This window comes from Athene noctua, chromosome 4 (genome assembly GCF_965140245.1).
Source record: "Athene noctua chromosome 4, bAthNoc1.hap1.1, whole genome shotgun sequence".
Taxonomy (NCBI): domain Eukaryota; kingdom Metazoa; phylum Chordata; class Aves; order Strigiformes; family Strigidae; genus Athene; species Athene noctua.
Genome location: NC_134040.1, coordinates 79,856,659 through 79,872,254, shown reverse-complemented (window position 1 = coordinate 79,872,254; position 15,596 = coordinate 79,856,659). Strand labels below are relative to the sequence as shown.

General features: G+C 36.9%; 1 protein-coding gene across 16 annotated transcripts in view; it reads left to right on the top strand.

The window, feature by feature from the left end:
* SORBS2 (sorbin and SH3 domain containing 2) overlaps positions 1–15,596 on the top strand; it is an 86,413-nt gene that overhangs the window by 56,812 nt on the left and 14,005 nt on the right. For 10 of the 16 annotated variants that reach the window (XM_074905850.1, XM_074905849.1, XM_074905847.1 and 7 more), the window contains 8 exons: positions 616–668; positions 1,365–1,543; positions 3,759–5,309; positions 8,351–8,436; positions 10,318–10,364; positions 11,698–11,812; positions 11,904–12,032; positions 13,758–13,961. In XM_074905850.1, the coding sequence (XP_074761951.1) occupies positions 616–668; positions 1,365–1,543; positions 3,759–5,309; positions 8,351–8,436; positions 10,318–10,364; positions 11,698–11,812; positions 11,904–12,032; positions 13,758–13,961 (2,364 nt within the window). Of the gene's footprint in view, positions 1–615; positions 669–1,364; positions 1,544–3,758; positions 5,310–8,347; positions 8,437–10,317; positions 10,365–11,697; positions 11,813–11,903; positions 12,033–13,757; positions 13,962–15,596 lie in introns of all 16 variants that reach the window. The other 6 variants (XM_074905854.1, XM_074905858.1, XM_074905851.1 and 3 more) reach the window with 2 other exon arrangements.

Sequence of the window (15,596 nt, the reverse complement as noted above, 5' to 3'; positions counted from 1 at the left end):
ATGAGTAGTCATTTAAGGTTGGCTTGGTATTAATAATAAAATTATGGAGCACTACTTCATTCCGTCTTCCAGGGTGCAGTACAGTGCAGTAGCTACTTCCATAACTCCATAAGCAATGACTAAAGTTCTGTGCTAATTCAGCAACTAGCTGCCAATATCAAGAGTTTCTGGCTGTAATTGATTGTGGGATTTTGGTGGCTAACTGAAGGGGATGAGAAGCACTTCAGACCTCACTTGTGCATGAAGGAATTATGTTCAGATTTTTATGTTTTTATAGTAAAAGTTTATTTCAGCTCTTCTGTATCTATTTTTTAAAAGGGTATAGAGAAGCATGACTTTGGATTATTAGTTAGCAGTGTTTTAAAAGAAAAAACATTACTTGAAGTAGAATATGAAATCATATCTAGTGATGCTTTTTAGAAACTGCGTAAGTATTCTCATGAAATATTGCAGCAGTTTCTATGCTGGAGTGTCCAGGATGGAAATCATCATAGTCTGTTTTTATAGGATTTGTTACAGAGTAACAAAGCATAATCAAACATGATAACCATAAATTTTTGTCACCCTTTTTTTCAAATACAGGCATATAACAGATTCATATATTTGTTTTCACAGACTTCTTTGTATCGTCACTGTTCAACAGACAAAGGCCTGGACAGGCCCTCTAGGTAAGACATACAGTATATGATTTCAGTAGACACAGATTACATAGCCCGAGGGTTTTCTTTGTGACTTAAAATGAGCAGAAGTTGTGAAGAGTCAGATTTTAACATTCGCCTTGTGAGCTATTGACAAAATAGAGATAGGACAATAGAGACTGACAAAATGGAGAAGGTGTTTGTATTTTGACACTGAATTTTACTTTTGTTTTACAAGGACTTACTGTTTACATTCAAAATAAGCCATGCTGCATTCTGGGTCTTTCCACTAACATCCCTGAGCTTGTCTCAACTGCACCGATCCGTCATTTAACCTTACTGCTGCACTTTCAGTGCTTGTTTCCATAAGCTTGCTGCCTCATCTGTTCTCAGTCTCTTTTTCTCATCTTTGTGCTGAATTTCTAGTACCAAAAAGTAGTCTAGAAAAACTTGATGCTGTTATTTCAAAGCCTTTTCTATGAAGTTGACATAGCGATTTTGTATAAAACTTTTAAAACACTTGGGTGAAAAAGAAATTCAGCTTTTCTCTGTGAAATATGTTGTTATGTGTCTGAGACCAGTGCTTCTCCCCTTTACATGTTTTTGATGTATTTGTTCTGGCCTTTTTTATTTTTAAAAGAATAAATATAATTATGACCTTATTTTTTAAATTCCTGGATTCTGATCTCAGAATTAGACTGCTGCTAATACTGTTTATTTCTGTAGTTCTGCAAGTGACTACAGAAAAAGAAGGAAGTCAGAACCTGCTGTAAGTCATCAGAGGGTGCACAGTGATCAGAACGCAAACAGGCCCAGCCCAGGCCGTACAGATATGCAAGGCCCATATACCACCCTTAGAAAGCCTTTAACTAGCTCGTCGCCTTCTTCTCCATCAAGAGCAAAAGGTAAGAGGAGGTTGCGTTTGTTAGCAGCAAACTACTGATGATGTGTTGTACAATACATTGGTAGTAAATGACTGTCTGCTGTTGCTCAGTGCGCTTCATTGGGAGGTTTACTGTATGAAGCAACAGCTTTGGGCCCTTCGTGACAGGCTAACTTATTTATTCTTACATGTGTAATTTTAAGCTGAAAAGCTGGATTTGTAACAAGGCTTTTCCAGTTTCAACTGCTTATTCTAACAACAACAACAACAAAAAAATACTAAATGAAGACTGTGATTTGTACCACAATTTATAAACCCATAAAGTTTTATTAACTCCACTACTCTTTTATTAGATAATTGTGATTTTAAAACTGTTTTCAGCATATATAGAAAATAAATCAAGACAAATAGTATATAAGATTAAAGACATGTTTCCAGGACAGTAGACCTTTCAAATCTATAGCTGATGTCTTAGACATTGTCAGTTATTGGGACTTAATTGAATCAAACAAACATCCATGGTCTGATTTTTGAGTTTATAAATCCTTGAAGTATTTAGTGCAGCATGTACAATCTAATTAGCTTATTTTTCCAAATAACTCACCATTCTATTACTGTTTACCATGTCTCTCCAGAAAAGAGATAAATTGAATCAGATGCTGGTTTGGGGTTTTGGGTGGGGGTTTTTTTAGCAAGACAAAAGGTTTCCAGTAAAATATATGATAGAAGGTAATATACAGAGTAATATTTATTGTTCATTTAATTGCTGTATTTTCTAGCTATACTTATCAGCCTGTAGCTGTATTAGGGACTGTATAAAACTTTGTCAAAGTAAATTCCCACTGAAAAGAACATGATATCCAGGCTGCATCAGAATGCATCAAAGAAAACGCAGTGAAGAGTATTAAGAGTGAAGTGATGGAAAAGCAAACGTTTTTTAAACCTAGTGTTATAGCAGTAATTTAAAAAGTAGGTAAACTCATCCATTTGGTGTACCAGGCCAGGCAGTGAAAAGTTGGTAAATTCCAGTTACCTGCATTTACCTTTGACTACACCACTGATAATCAGCACTTACCATGACTTAAACATTTCCTGTGGTTGAAAATTCTTCCCTTAAGAACATCTACCACAGCTAATTAACTTTCAGAAGGTGACCAAGCTGTGTCACTCTGTTCTCTCCCAGCATTATGAAACCTACCATAATGTTAATTTTTCTTGGAAAAAAATTTTCTTGCTAAAGAAGCAGCACATTATAAGCTGTTTGATCAGTATGGATTTTGAACTCAAGTGTTCCAGCTTCTGATCCAGATTCAAGTTGTTCTAGAAAGCCCATTAAGCTGTTTGAAGCATGACCTGAACTGAATGTTGTCACTTGAGACCATTTTTGGAAGTTTGGGACAAGTATGAGAGACGACAGTTCCAAATTTGTCTCATAGTGACTTCTAGATGTAGCATGCACATAAAAATATGTCTCAAAACTTGCTTGAAAACTCAAGCTTTGTTGTGGAAGTCAATCTGAGGGCTGTTGTTTCTTCTACATGCTGGCTAGGCTCAGTAAACTCATAGATATTCCTTTACACACATATAGCAGTTCCTCAGCTGCCTTTTCTGCCCTCCATAAACTGTAAAAGACACCCCTCCCTTCAGTGCTATCACACAGAGAAAATGCAGGCTACTTATGCTGCCTGTGAACAACTGGGAGAAATTTCCTATTTGATTTTTGTATAGATTTATCTTTATCTTAATTATCTTAGAATATGCAGTTGCTGTGAGTTCTGAGCATTATTCAGCTCAAAAATTCGGAACAGCTTCTTTCAGAATGCACAGGTGGAAAAGTCAATATTTGACTGAGATTTAGATTTGTTGTTTGGCTTCATCTTTAAATCCTTTGCAGCTTTTATTGTCTGTTGACCGGCTTCAAAAACAGTATTAATACTTGTTTTCTTATGTTGCTGGGGAGGGGGGGGCAGGGTGGAGGGTAAAATCTCCATAATTCATAAGGAATTCTTTTTGATGTTCAAATTATCATAAGTACATTTTTACAGCTGGAAAATAACTTATTATCTCTGCTGCCCCAGGCTGTAGCAACCCATGTACTGACCTAAATTAATAGATGCATTAATTGCTGTCTCTTTTCTAGTCTTTCCTAATACTTACTGATGTTAATTCCAACTTTCTGAATCTTTTAATTTCTGGCAATGTCTCTTTTTTACCATGCTGCTCCATGGATTATAAAGGTGGGGATATTAGCAAAGTATATCCATCCCTTTTAAGTTATTCAGTGCACAACCACAACACCTCAAATGAATTAGATTACTGTAGCACTTACAGACAACATTTAGCTGTTCCAAATGATTCAAGAAGGGCAATCAGCTACAAGAACGGATGGCAAATGACTCGTCAAAATGCAGAAGTCTGGAGCAGCACAGAAGAAACTGCTTCTCCAAAGAGAAAATCTCGTAGCTGCGATGATCTGTTAACAGATGATCGTGATAGCTTTCCTGATGCACAGGCCAAGTCTGAGAGCATGGGCTCTCTGTTATGTGAGGAGGACTCCAAGGAAGTTTGCTCAATTAACTGGGCCTCCCCGTATGTTGAGAGTCATGGTAGTAGTAGGCCAAGAGTTCGTCACAGATCTGCACACGATGCCCCGGGTTTCCTAAAAATGTACAAAAAGATGCACCGCATCAATCGCAAGGACTTGATGAATTCTGAGGTGATTTGTTCTGTGAAGTCCAGAATACTGCAGTATGAAAAAGAACAGCACAAAGGTATTCTTCAAGGCTGGAGAGAATCTTCTACTGAAGAGGTTCCCAGAGACATGGTGCCAACCAGAATATCTGAATTTGAAAAATTAATTCAGAAGTCAAAATCGATGCCGAACCTAGGTGATGATATGTTGTCAACTGTTACATTAGAGCCTCCTAAAAATGGCTTATGTCCAAAGAGGCGATTTTCTATTGAATCTTTGCTGGAAGAAGAAAATCAAGGCAGACATCCCTCTCAGGTACAACAGAGCTACAAGTCTAAAACCCTCGTGCCAATTCATATTGAAGTGACCAGTGATGAGCCACAACGATCGCATATGGATTTTTCAGACAGCGATCAAGATGGAGTGGTTTCTGACCTCAGTGACTTTATTCAGATAGAGGGTTCATCCTTTTGTAGTGAAAGTGACTTTGACCACTTTTCCTTCACATCATCTGAAAGCTTTTATGGATCAGGCCATCACCACCACCACCACCACCGGCATCTCATCAGCTCCTGCAAAGGGCGATGTCCAGCATCCTACACCCGCTTCACCACCATGCTAAAACATGAAAGGGCTAAACAAGAAACCACTGAAGATCCAAGGAGACAGGAAACAGAATCTGGCCTCTCTAAGATAGCATTCCTAGTCAGTCCAGTGCCTTTCCGGAGGAAAAAAAGTGCAGCTCCTAAAAAACAAACTGAAAAGAAAAAATGCAAGTCATCCGTATTTGAAGCACTCGATTCTGCACTTAAAGACATCTGTGACCAAATTAAAGCTGAAAAAAGAAGGGGAAGCTTGCCTGACAACAGTATATTACACAGACTTATTACAGAGCTGCTTCCAGACATTCCAGAAAGGAATTCATCTCTTAAAGCTCTGAAAAAGAGTCCCATGCACCAGCCTTTTCATCCACTGCCTCCAGATGGTGCTATCCATTGCCCACTGTACCAGAATGATTGTGGAAGATTACCTCTTAGTGCCTCTTTTCCAGACATGGACGCAACTAACAACAATGATAGTGCACTGTGTTTCCAAGGTGGATTAATTTTCTTCCTCTATCCTTGTGATTTACTTATCCAGCCTGACTCCCTGTATTTCCCACCCTTTCTCATTCCATTTTTATTTGTGTTGTCTATAAGAAGCTTTCATCCCGCAAAAATCTTAATGAAGGATGTCATTTTTGCATAGGTGATGAGGATAAATTTGCCGTCTATTCACAAAATACAGTAATCTGGACAACTGGATTAACAATGTATTTCAACTAATAGATTATGAGTGCTAAAAATGACAGTGGTTTATTAAATTGAGCAATGTGGGTTTTTTCCTCAAGAAAAAGACCTTACAAAAAGTAAATGCATGCATCATAAGATGCTGGTAAAAACAATATAGAGATAGCCCTTCCTTTATTATTTAAAAAATATATATATAAATAAATCAGCATCTAAAACATTGTACTGTATAGTTTTGGTGCATGTAAGTGATAAAAATGCTTTTAATTCTGCCAGTATCATAGAAAGTTGATTCTGTTTTCTCATTAAAATACATGAACTCTGCTGCTTTATATTACATTTTGTGAATAGACCTTAAGGTCATTTTAGGAAATTTCCATTTCCACTGTTCAAATAATACCATTTCCAATTTCTGTGGCAGCAAAACTAGTTCTTCTCATATAGAATTTTAATATATCAATGAAGTTTAGAGAAAATTCCTATCCTCTTAGAAGGGAAATTTTCAATAAAACTTGAATGAAATTGTCAGGGTGAGTATAGCTTTTTTTAAAAGTCTGTCTTGTCAGTGATCTGGTTTTAAAGTTACTGCTTTTGTTCATTGCTCTGCTTCTCTTTTTCTCAAAAAAAATTACTTGAGCTTAAAACGTTTTTAAAGTTTAACCTTGCATTATTAAAAGAAGCAAACTAGATTCATAGCAGGAGTACACAAAGGTGTACCCCAGATGATTTAGATTAACACCTTTGGCAAGTCTGTAATTTATTGCTCTTTTTAAATGGTAGTATTTCTGTGTTAAAGAATTCTACTTCTAGGCATACAACCCTCTGTGACAGAGCATCTTTGAGAATTTGATGACATTACAAAACTCTTCTTGAAATCACAAATGGATGTAAGAGAGAATGCCTTTAATATATCAATTATGTAACATTTGATCAGATCCATCTTACCTTTGATCTCACATCTTTTTCTGTAACTTTTACAAGTACCACACTAGTAAATATTTACTTCAAGAGGAATCAGAATTGAAGCTGTTACCATCTCTTTGTAGCTAGTTAAAACAGACATATTGAGAACAGAGAATTTGGTAAAAACCAGCTATAAAATGCAGTTCAGAATTAATTAGTCATACTTGAGGCCTGATCATGATTAACTCTGGCAGGCAGTACTACACAATGAGACTGAAATTGTTGGAAATTGCACTGGTCACATATCACAGCTGCTAAACGAGAATTTTCCAGTCATTGGAAATAAGGAAATCCACAGGGCAGAGCAAACAGGGATTCCTAATAACTTCTGCATCTATGAAGGAGCCTGGCATGAAGAAAGTGGTACTCTCTGTCAACATTAATATCTCTAAAGTAGCATGGAGAATGAATATAGCAGAATATTTCATTGACTTCAATCAGCATCAGTCATGGCTGAGCTCCACTTCTAATGAAGTTTCATGTTTTGCTGGATCTGTGTGCGTCTCTTACAGCCACCATCCACATGGAGACCCCAAGGTCATAGCAAAACCCACTGAAAAACTACCAATATTGACTGCATAAGGAGCTGCATAAAAATAATATAGTTCTTCCTAAAGCTTCTGCATTTTCACTCATTCCTTCCCATGTCCTTTTCGTTATTCTAGAGCTTAAAGAAAAAAAATAGTATTGTATCTTTAGGTTTATGCAGTGAGCATAGAACCTCATTCAGAGACACATGCCATATCAAGAAAGGTGTCCAGAATTGGGACTGTGATATACTTGTTGGTGATGACATGTTTGCCACCAATGACATAAATAATACAATTATCTCAATTTTTTGCCTCCACTGTATTTATCATAGCCTCAAATTTTTGTGGCTTAGGAAACAGCCCACTGAAGACTATTTACATCTTTCTTCTGTAAGACACCAACATAGTGGATGAGATGCTTTAAATTGGGTTTTTTCCACTTGAACTTCTTTAGAAATGTATTGGCTTGGTAAGAACAAATTGTGTGAATGAAGTCAAAGGAAGACAAAAATCAGTGATGCCTCCACTAGCAAGTATCACTGTGGCAGTAGGAGACTAAAATAGTAAATCTCAGAAGTCAAGAGGTAGTTCATTTCATCCTCTGATCTGTATTAATTCTGTTATATTTTAATTTCACATTGGGAACTTGCAGAGCTATAAAAAGTGTAAGATTTTTATTTTATTTGTATTAAAACACAAAAAGATGTATTCACCGTCCTGTAATATACCATCCTGCAATAAACATTAGTCAACTGTGCTTTAGAGAAAATCTGCCACATAGATTGGTGAGTAATGATTTGTACTCCATCTCTTAAAACAGAGTTGTTTTTATGAAATAACATCCTTTTAAATTTCCTTGTGCTGCCTAACACGTGCCCCTGGTAAAGTAGAAATACATCTTAGATTACTTCAGAGGAAACCATTTTTCTTCACTATTTCTCATTGAAGCATGCTTTAATCGTATTTTGTGCATGTAATTATGTGTTTATATTGTTGGCATTCCAAAAAACAGTTTCATGCAACCTGATGAAGTTCTAGTACTGCTGTCACGTCTTCCATTTGGTCCAGCAGGGATGCATCCCCTTGTACAGCGAGGCATAATTGTGCTCTCTTGATCCTTTATCATATATTCTTCCGCTGGGGATCAGAGGACAGTCTGCCTTTGCTTGAGAGCTAGTATCTTTTTTTCTTTAAAGGTGGACTTTAGCCATCATATTATGTGCTTTTTTTTCCATCAAAGGTAAAATAATAGATTTCAATATCTCTTCACCCCCCTAAATGAAACCAAGCAGCATTACAGATATGAATGGTTTGTTTAATTTACCATAGTTTCACATAATTTCTGTTTTCAGTAGACCAGGAGTCGCCTGGAAGCTATTCTGCTTTCACTGATGTGGGACGATGTACTCCAAGGGAGAGAAGAGGAACTGCAGATAAAGAGGTAGTGAAACAACAATAAATAATGCAGCAATATGCATATGGAAAATTGGTAACTTACCCGAGACAAGATTTAGTTTTAAGACACTGTAATGTTACAGACCAGGATAGGACAGGATCCTTCTTTTTCATTAAGGAGATTGGTACTTCAAGAAATTAAATTGATATCAAGCTTTGTAAAATAAGCTGTGTCTTCTGTTTCTGTTTAGATGTGGACATAAGTTTATTAGTCATTGATAGGCTTTGTCAGAGTTGATCGGAGTGGGTGTTTGGGACAGAGAAAAATAGTGGGTGTGGCCAGGGAAAGGCTTTTTTGAGAACCAGAGCGTAACACAAAGAACTGCCTCGGTGGTTTCAAAACTGATAGAAAGAACATTGGTATTTCACCATTATTTTTGTTTAGAAAAAGCAAAACCACTGCTGTTTGTGTGTTAGACAAAACCACTTATCCTAAGAGCGACCTCTAATTTCTGTTCTTTTAATATTATCCCCCTTCTTCCATTATTTACTTGTTGCAGAACAGCTGTACCAAAATTGGGAAACAGTGAAAAGGGCTTAGCTACAGTTGCTTATATGAATATCCCCTCCCATCTAAAAGACTGTTTTTAGCAACAGCAGTGAACAGAAAAAATGCTTTTAAATTTAGGCTATGTTATTTGAAGGAGACCTGTAATGGAAAATTGTATTAGTATTACAAAATGCAGGTTGACAGGATCCCTGTAATAACTTTGGGGACTTTTTTATTATAGCAAAGATAATGCTCTAGATATGCTAAATTTGCTAGCCTTTAGATGATAAGAAGGGAGGGAACCCAGTCAAGAAGATCTGGCCTGGAAGAAAGGTAAAATGCAAAACTTACAAGGGTCCCTTTTTGTTCCTCTCAAATAAGCGTGTGCACCCTCACATCATTACAAATAGTATCTCTCAGAAATACCGTAATCAGCTCATTCTTATCACTAGTATATCCTAGAGAGAGATTTTTTTAAATGTAGCAATCTCATCTGTGCAAGTACTTGCAGAGGAAGACTAAATCCCTTTAACTAAATATCCACACATGAGACTGCTAATCACTTCTTTCATCTTCCTCTGAAGTATCTCGTGCAGATTACCCGGGAGAGGCAGACACTAGATGAGTGAGGCTCTTGGGTCAGATTGGTTTGTGTTTTCAGCACAGCTCTGAAAACAGTGAAAGTGTGTCAACCTCACAGGCAAGGAGACTTAGGGTTGTTAATAGGTTTTCTTGAAACATAATTGAAGCTTACAGCTACTTGGTGATAGAACTTGATAAATATATAAAAGGAATGATATGATGTGATTGCCTGTGATAGCAAAAGCTGCACAAGTGACTCGGGAGATCCCTTCAAGTCCTGTGTTGCTCAGACTTTCTTAAAACTATGAATGTGATTGTAGAAATTTAAAATATTCCCAACCTATTCCAGCTGTCAGAGTAATTTTCCCTGTTTATATGTATATATAAAATGTGAGGCAGTATATGCAGTTGAAATTAGCCTAAAGATAACAAGTTTAACGGAAGAATATTAAGCATGTGAATTTCCATTGTACCTGAAGATCTAGTTGCCTACAAGTCACACTGGCATTTAGTTAACTTTTTTTTTTTTTACTTTTGTAGTTCTCTTAAACATAAAATTGCAAAGCAGTCTGTATTAAAATTTAGCTGCTAGTTCTATTTTTAAAATAATAAGACCCAAGCACCTAACTGCCTTAAAAAAAGGAAGCTGTGTATTTAATTGCCTATTACTGCAAGAACCACTGTAAGGCACACATTCTTTTCTTTTTGGATCTTGGTCACCTTTTTAAAAGCTGAAACATGTTTACTGTATGGTAATACTACCTGACTGTATTAATCACTTTGCCTACTTTTCAGAAACTGCCAGCTAGAGCTGTGTATGACTTTAAAGCTCAGACTTCTAAGTAAGTACTAGACTTTTGTTCATGTAAGAATTCATAATTCAAGAACGCTCTCTCTAGCACTTGTGGCAGCTAACTGCTGTTCTAGACAGTTTCAACAGCAAATGCCATGGAAGCAGAGGGCCCTGCTTGCTGTCACAGTAGTCTCTGCATTAGCAAACTGTGTGAAAAGCTATTTTGTAAAAAAAAAAAAAAAAAAAAGTCTTAAATTATTATATTCTTCATTGTATTTGTTTGAACACATGAATGGCTGTGCATCTTCAGCCATCTAGAGCATGGGTCCTGAGGGTCACCCACTGAATGCTCTTTGTTGTGAATTGTATTTAGGTTAGACAAATATTGTCACAAATTGTGTGCTTATCAAAATTCTGTATAGTGCTTCAGCATCTTCCTGTCTGTCCTGATACACAGGCTCTCTGCAGGACGTGACATGTCCCATACCAAGACAAACCACAATGGTCCATAAGAAAAACAAAATCAGGAAACCCTGGTTCAGGCTATGAGAGAAACAAAATAGAGTGTCTATATTTCATTCCTCCTGTTGTTTGGATGATCCAGGGCACTTAAATGATCTTTAGATAGGCCAGACATTGACACTAGAATTATACTAGCTCTGTCTGGTAGAAAACTCACAAATTGAATTATCAGAACAGCAGATCAGCTGTTGAAAAACCAAATGGATGATACAGCAAAGAACTCTCAGGCCAGGGCCTGAAAATACTCTTAATGATTTGGATATTTCTCTTTTTTGGTATCCAACATTAAGTATATCACAGTCCCCAAGTATCAGAAATAGTGAGAACATAATCCCAAATTCTTCATGCTTCTGAACAGTTGTCTTGAAAGAAAAATGCATAGAGCAGAGGCACACCGAGCTGTGCTGCTGCTGCAAAAAAAAAAAAGTAGTAATAGGCGGTGGATCCCATAGAGACATGGGATGTATTCCACACTTTTCCCTACTGCTTTTATAAAGAACTGACCAAATACTCCTCAGATGCCTGTCATAAAAGCATCATCTAAAGAGGTAATCCAGAAGACATCATACTTGCATGCAGACCCTGTACTAAGTGCTCTGGTAGTAACTAGCAATACCTCTACGGTATCCCAGTGTAAAGCAGGCCTATATAACTTACAGATAGAACCTGGGATTCATAGATGTGAATAATTTCATTTTATATGGTATGATCAAGTGGTGAATTTACCACAGCTGTGACACTGTCTTCAAATGTTTAGTTGCTACATTCTGTTTCAGTTCCAAACTGTAAAGATCTCAGAAACTATGCAGGTGGAAGAGTTAAATGTAAAGCTATAAACATCTGATTTAAATTTGTTACAGAGAGCTGTCCTTTAAGAAAGGAGATACTGTCTATATCCTCAGGAAAATTGATCAAAACTGGTATGAGGGTGAGCACCATGGAAGAGTTGGAATATTCCCAATTTCTTATGTCGAGGTTTGTTCTCTGTTTTAATTTTTTGAATTAGTTTGGATAATAGGTTCACAAACTGCATGGGAATGATGAAAATTTGTGGTTTTTCCCTTAGAAACTTTTTCTCCCAGAAAAAGCACAGCCTGTCAGGCCACCTCCCCCTGCACAGATTGGAGAGATTGGAGAAGCCGTTGCCAAATACAATTTCAGTGCAGACACAAATGTGGAGTTATCACTGAGGAAGGTACAGTTTAGAACTTCTTTATCAAAATACCATTATAGTATCTACTGCTACACAGAATTAAGATATAAGTAAATACTGTGCACTGGTGCACTCTGCATTCAGTATTTGCTATGCACAAAGCAACGTAATGGTAGGAAACTACTGACATACTAACACAGTATCTTACTGGCTTGCAGTCTTTCACAGCCACCTGCAAATAGTTGAAATGTGTGGTAGATTAGCACATGCAAGAGTCTGTTAATTGCCCACCTGAATTTCCAGTTTTCATTTCAATTATGCATTCCTTTTCTTAATAATTAGTTCTTGGTGTTACACCTACCATGGTAAAGTTTTTAATATAGAATAGAAAAATACAGAAAAAATAGAGGAAAAAAAGGCTCAGATATTTTTGTGAATGTACCAGTTCTTGCAAATATTTAATTTCATAACACTCTCCTTTGTATAACATTCTTTTATCTTTTCTGTGCACATCCTGGTGGTTATATTTTATTGCACATGAGCAAAATAGTGTTTAATTTCTGAGGTTTGAGAGACACTGGAATGTTACCACTGTAGAGAAACTTTATTATTGCAGATATTGCATACTTAAAAAGTATATACTACTTACAACTATCCACTGTAAAGTTCTGCCTCTTTTTTTTTTTAAGTTATTCAGTGGTTTGTTTTTCTTTTCAAATAAGAGTTAAGGATACAGTTTTATGATGCTGACCTAGAGCATAATCCAGCATCACTGAAGATAATGCGTGTTTTTCCACTCATTTGAGATTGGTAAGCATCAAAGAGGTCTAGAAGAAAATCAGGAATAGGAACTTAAGAAAAGTAGGGGTTGGGGGTAGTTTGATGATTTATTTATTTATTAAATTATCTTTTGTGTTTATTGTGGTGTTTGTAATCTTGACAGCCCGGTTCTGGATTGTTTTTAAAAGTTAACTTGCACTGGGTTTTTTTTGTTCCATCCCACTAAAGATAATTTTGGGGTACTCCACAAATGAACCACAGAAATAAAATTACAGAAACCCAAAGAGAACACAAAATTAAGAGGGAAGGATTTGTTACAAAAAAACACATGATAAAAAGCTCATCATGTAAAACAAAGAAGGAGGTAGCCCACAAAGTTTCACTACAGAGAAAAGTTTGAATAGGAAGTTGGTATTTTCCATTTCAGTTCCTAAGCTCTCTAAAAACAGAAAGTGACCCACCACCCACCTTTTTTACACAGGAAAAGCAATTCTTTCTCTCATCTTTCCCATGAACTCATTTTTTAACTTTCTACTTCCACTTATTCCAATTCTACTGATAACAAAGCACTTTCATGGATTTCATTGTTTAACTTTTATCACTTTTAAGGAAAAGTGGGCGTAGCAGTCACTACTGCATATTACAGTTATGCTGTTAGCTAGTAGTTTAGCAGTTAAACCAAGTCACATTCCAGAGAAAAGTTTAAATGTTAATCCCCCAACAAAGAGTAGGAGACTACCCGAGATTCCCCTCTGATAAAAAAATAGCATTTGCTGTGCATGACTAGCCCCCTGTTTTGCTGGAATGGTGGTTGTATACATGGTTATTATAAATTGGAGGAGAAATGTGAAAATGGAGACGATTCTCAAGCCTGATGGGAAACAGCACTGCAGGGACAATACTACTATGTGTTCAAATAATATCTGCTTTTCAAAAAATGAACTTACAGTGTATCTGCTGATAACTTATTTTCATAATGTATTTCAGGGAGACAGAGTAATTCTTCTTAAGCAAGTTGATCAAAACTGGTATGAAGGTAAAATACCAGGAACCAACAGACAAGGCATCTTCCCAGTATCCTATGTAGAAGTCGTCAAAAAGAATGCATCAAAAAGTGTTGATGACTACTCTGATCCTCCAATACCCCAAAGCTATTCTAGTGACAGAATACACCATTTAGGCTCAAGCAAGGTAAGGATTTTTTTTTTCTTTGCTATCACCCCTAGAGTGGGTTTAAAAGGAATTGCATTGCTGACTTGTTACTGAAGTATTTTAATAGCTGAGTGTGTGTCTTGGATTCTTCCAGGGTTTTTGCTCTTTTTTTTTATTAGCTATTACATTATTGAGAGTAGGGCCAGGCAGAATTTGGGCAGAAAAATCAAGCCAATAGAACAAAATTTATTTGGGAATCTTAGACAGAATTTGAACATTAAGGATATGTCTAGCAGACTTTTCATAGTGCAATATGAAGACATTCCCATAACACAGCTGTCCTAAAAGGCTGCAGTCCCATGAGCACGCAGAGGGCGAGCAGTTTGTGTGGGGACACAGCTTGCCAAGACCAGTTCTGTGCCTTTCAAAGTAAAGGAGAACAGCTAATGATTCTGTACTATAACCTTCCTCCTTTTGCCATTCACACTCGAGAAAGAGGCTGTTGGTACAACAGAGGTTCGTTGGGGCGGTACAACAGCAGTGACAGTATTGTTTCATTTAGTAGTGAGGCAAATGTCATCACATTGTCAATGAACTTGGATTCAAACCTTTATAGTTGTAATTTTTCACACCAAATGTCTGCCATAGGTTCTGAATTCCTTTCTACTTTGTATAACAACCACAAATACAGGATGTTGCAAAAAGATTCCTGTGTTGTGATTTATCATTCACATGTGAGATTTCAGTCACCTGTGCAGGGAACATAACCTCTTCAGCAGTGATGGAAACTAAGAAAGTTTCTGCATACAAACTGTGATGAGCATTAACGTATTATCAATGATTCTGAATGCTCAAGACGGAAGTTTTTCTGAATCTTTCTCTTTACCTTTGTTGTTTATCCTTCAGCATAAGCAGTGGGGTTTGTGCATAATTATAAACTTCTTATCCTGCTATTAATCTCTATTTGTTTCAGTTGGGTTTGTCCCCTTTTCTACTTTCATATACTTGCATACTGGTGCTCATTTATGTGCTTCAGCTTTGAGATAAATTCCACATTTTTTTGCAGCTTTGGGGACAGCTACCAAAAGATGTCATTTATAGACAACAGTGGCCTCTGAAAATACTGCTTACAACTAAACAATATTAGCTGGGTTTGGATAGTTGCTAGAACAGGTCTTGTCTGATTTTCTGGAATGTGTCACAACAGAGAACTAGCTCCTCTCTTCTCCATTCCAACAAAACTGTTGAATAGAAGTAGCATCAGATTCTGTAACTAGAGCCTGAGGTATTCCTAAGCTATAGGCCTCTTACAGGGATCCAGAGGTTCCTGAAGGCAAGTCAAGAGTATGAGGCAACTTAGGTGCTCCATATTAGAGCTCTGTATTTGGAGATGCCTCCCTCCCCATTTTCTGTGGAGCAGGCTTGTCTCTTAAGGCATCCTGCAGCTAAAGCTGGTGTTTGTGTAAACCCTGTAACCCTTGTTGAGCACAGGTGATTCTTCAGAACATTTACATTCAGAGGAAGAAGGTGGAAGAAGCCTTATTTGTAACACAGGAAATTTTTGCAGTCATCTGGTTCTAGCATTTCTAGCAGTAAAAAAAAAAAAAAAAAAGCCTCTGCCGACACTTTTAAACAGACATCTTGTTTCTGAATTCAACTATTCAGAAGTGGCAA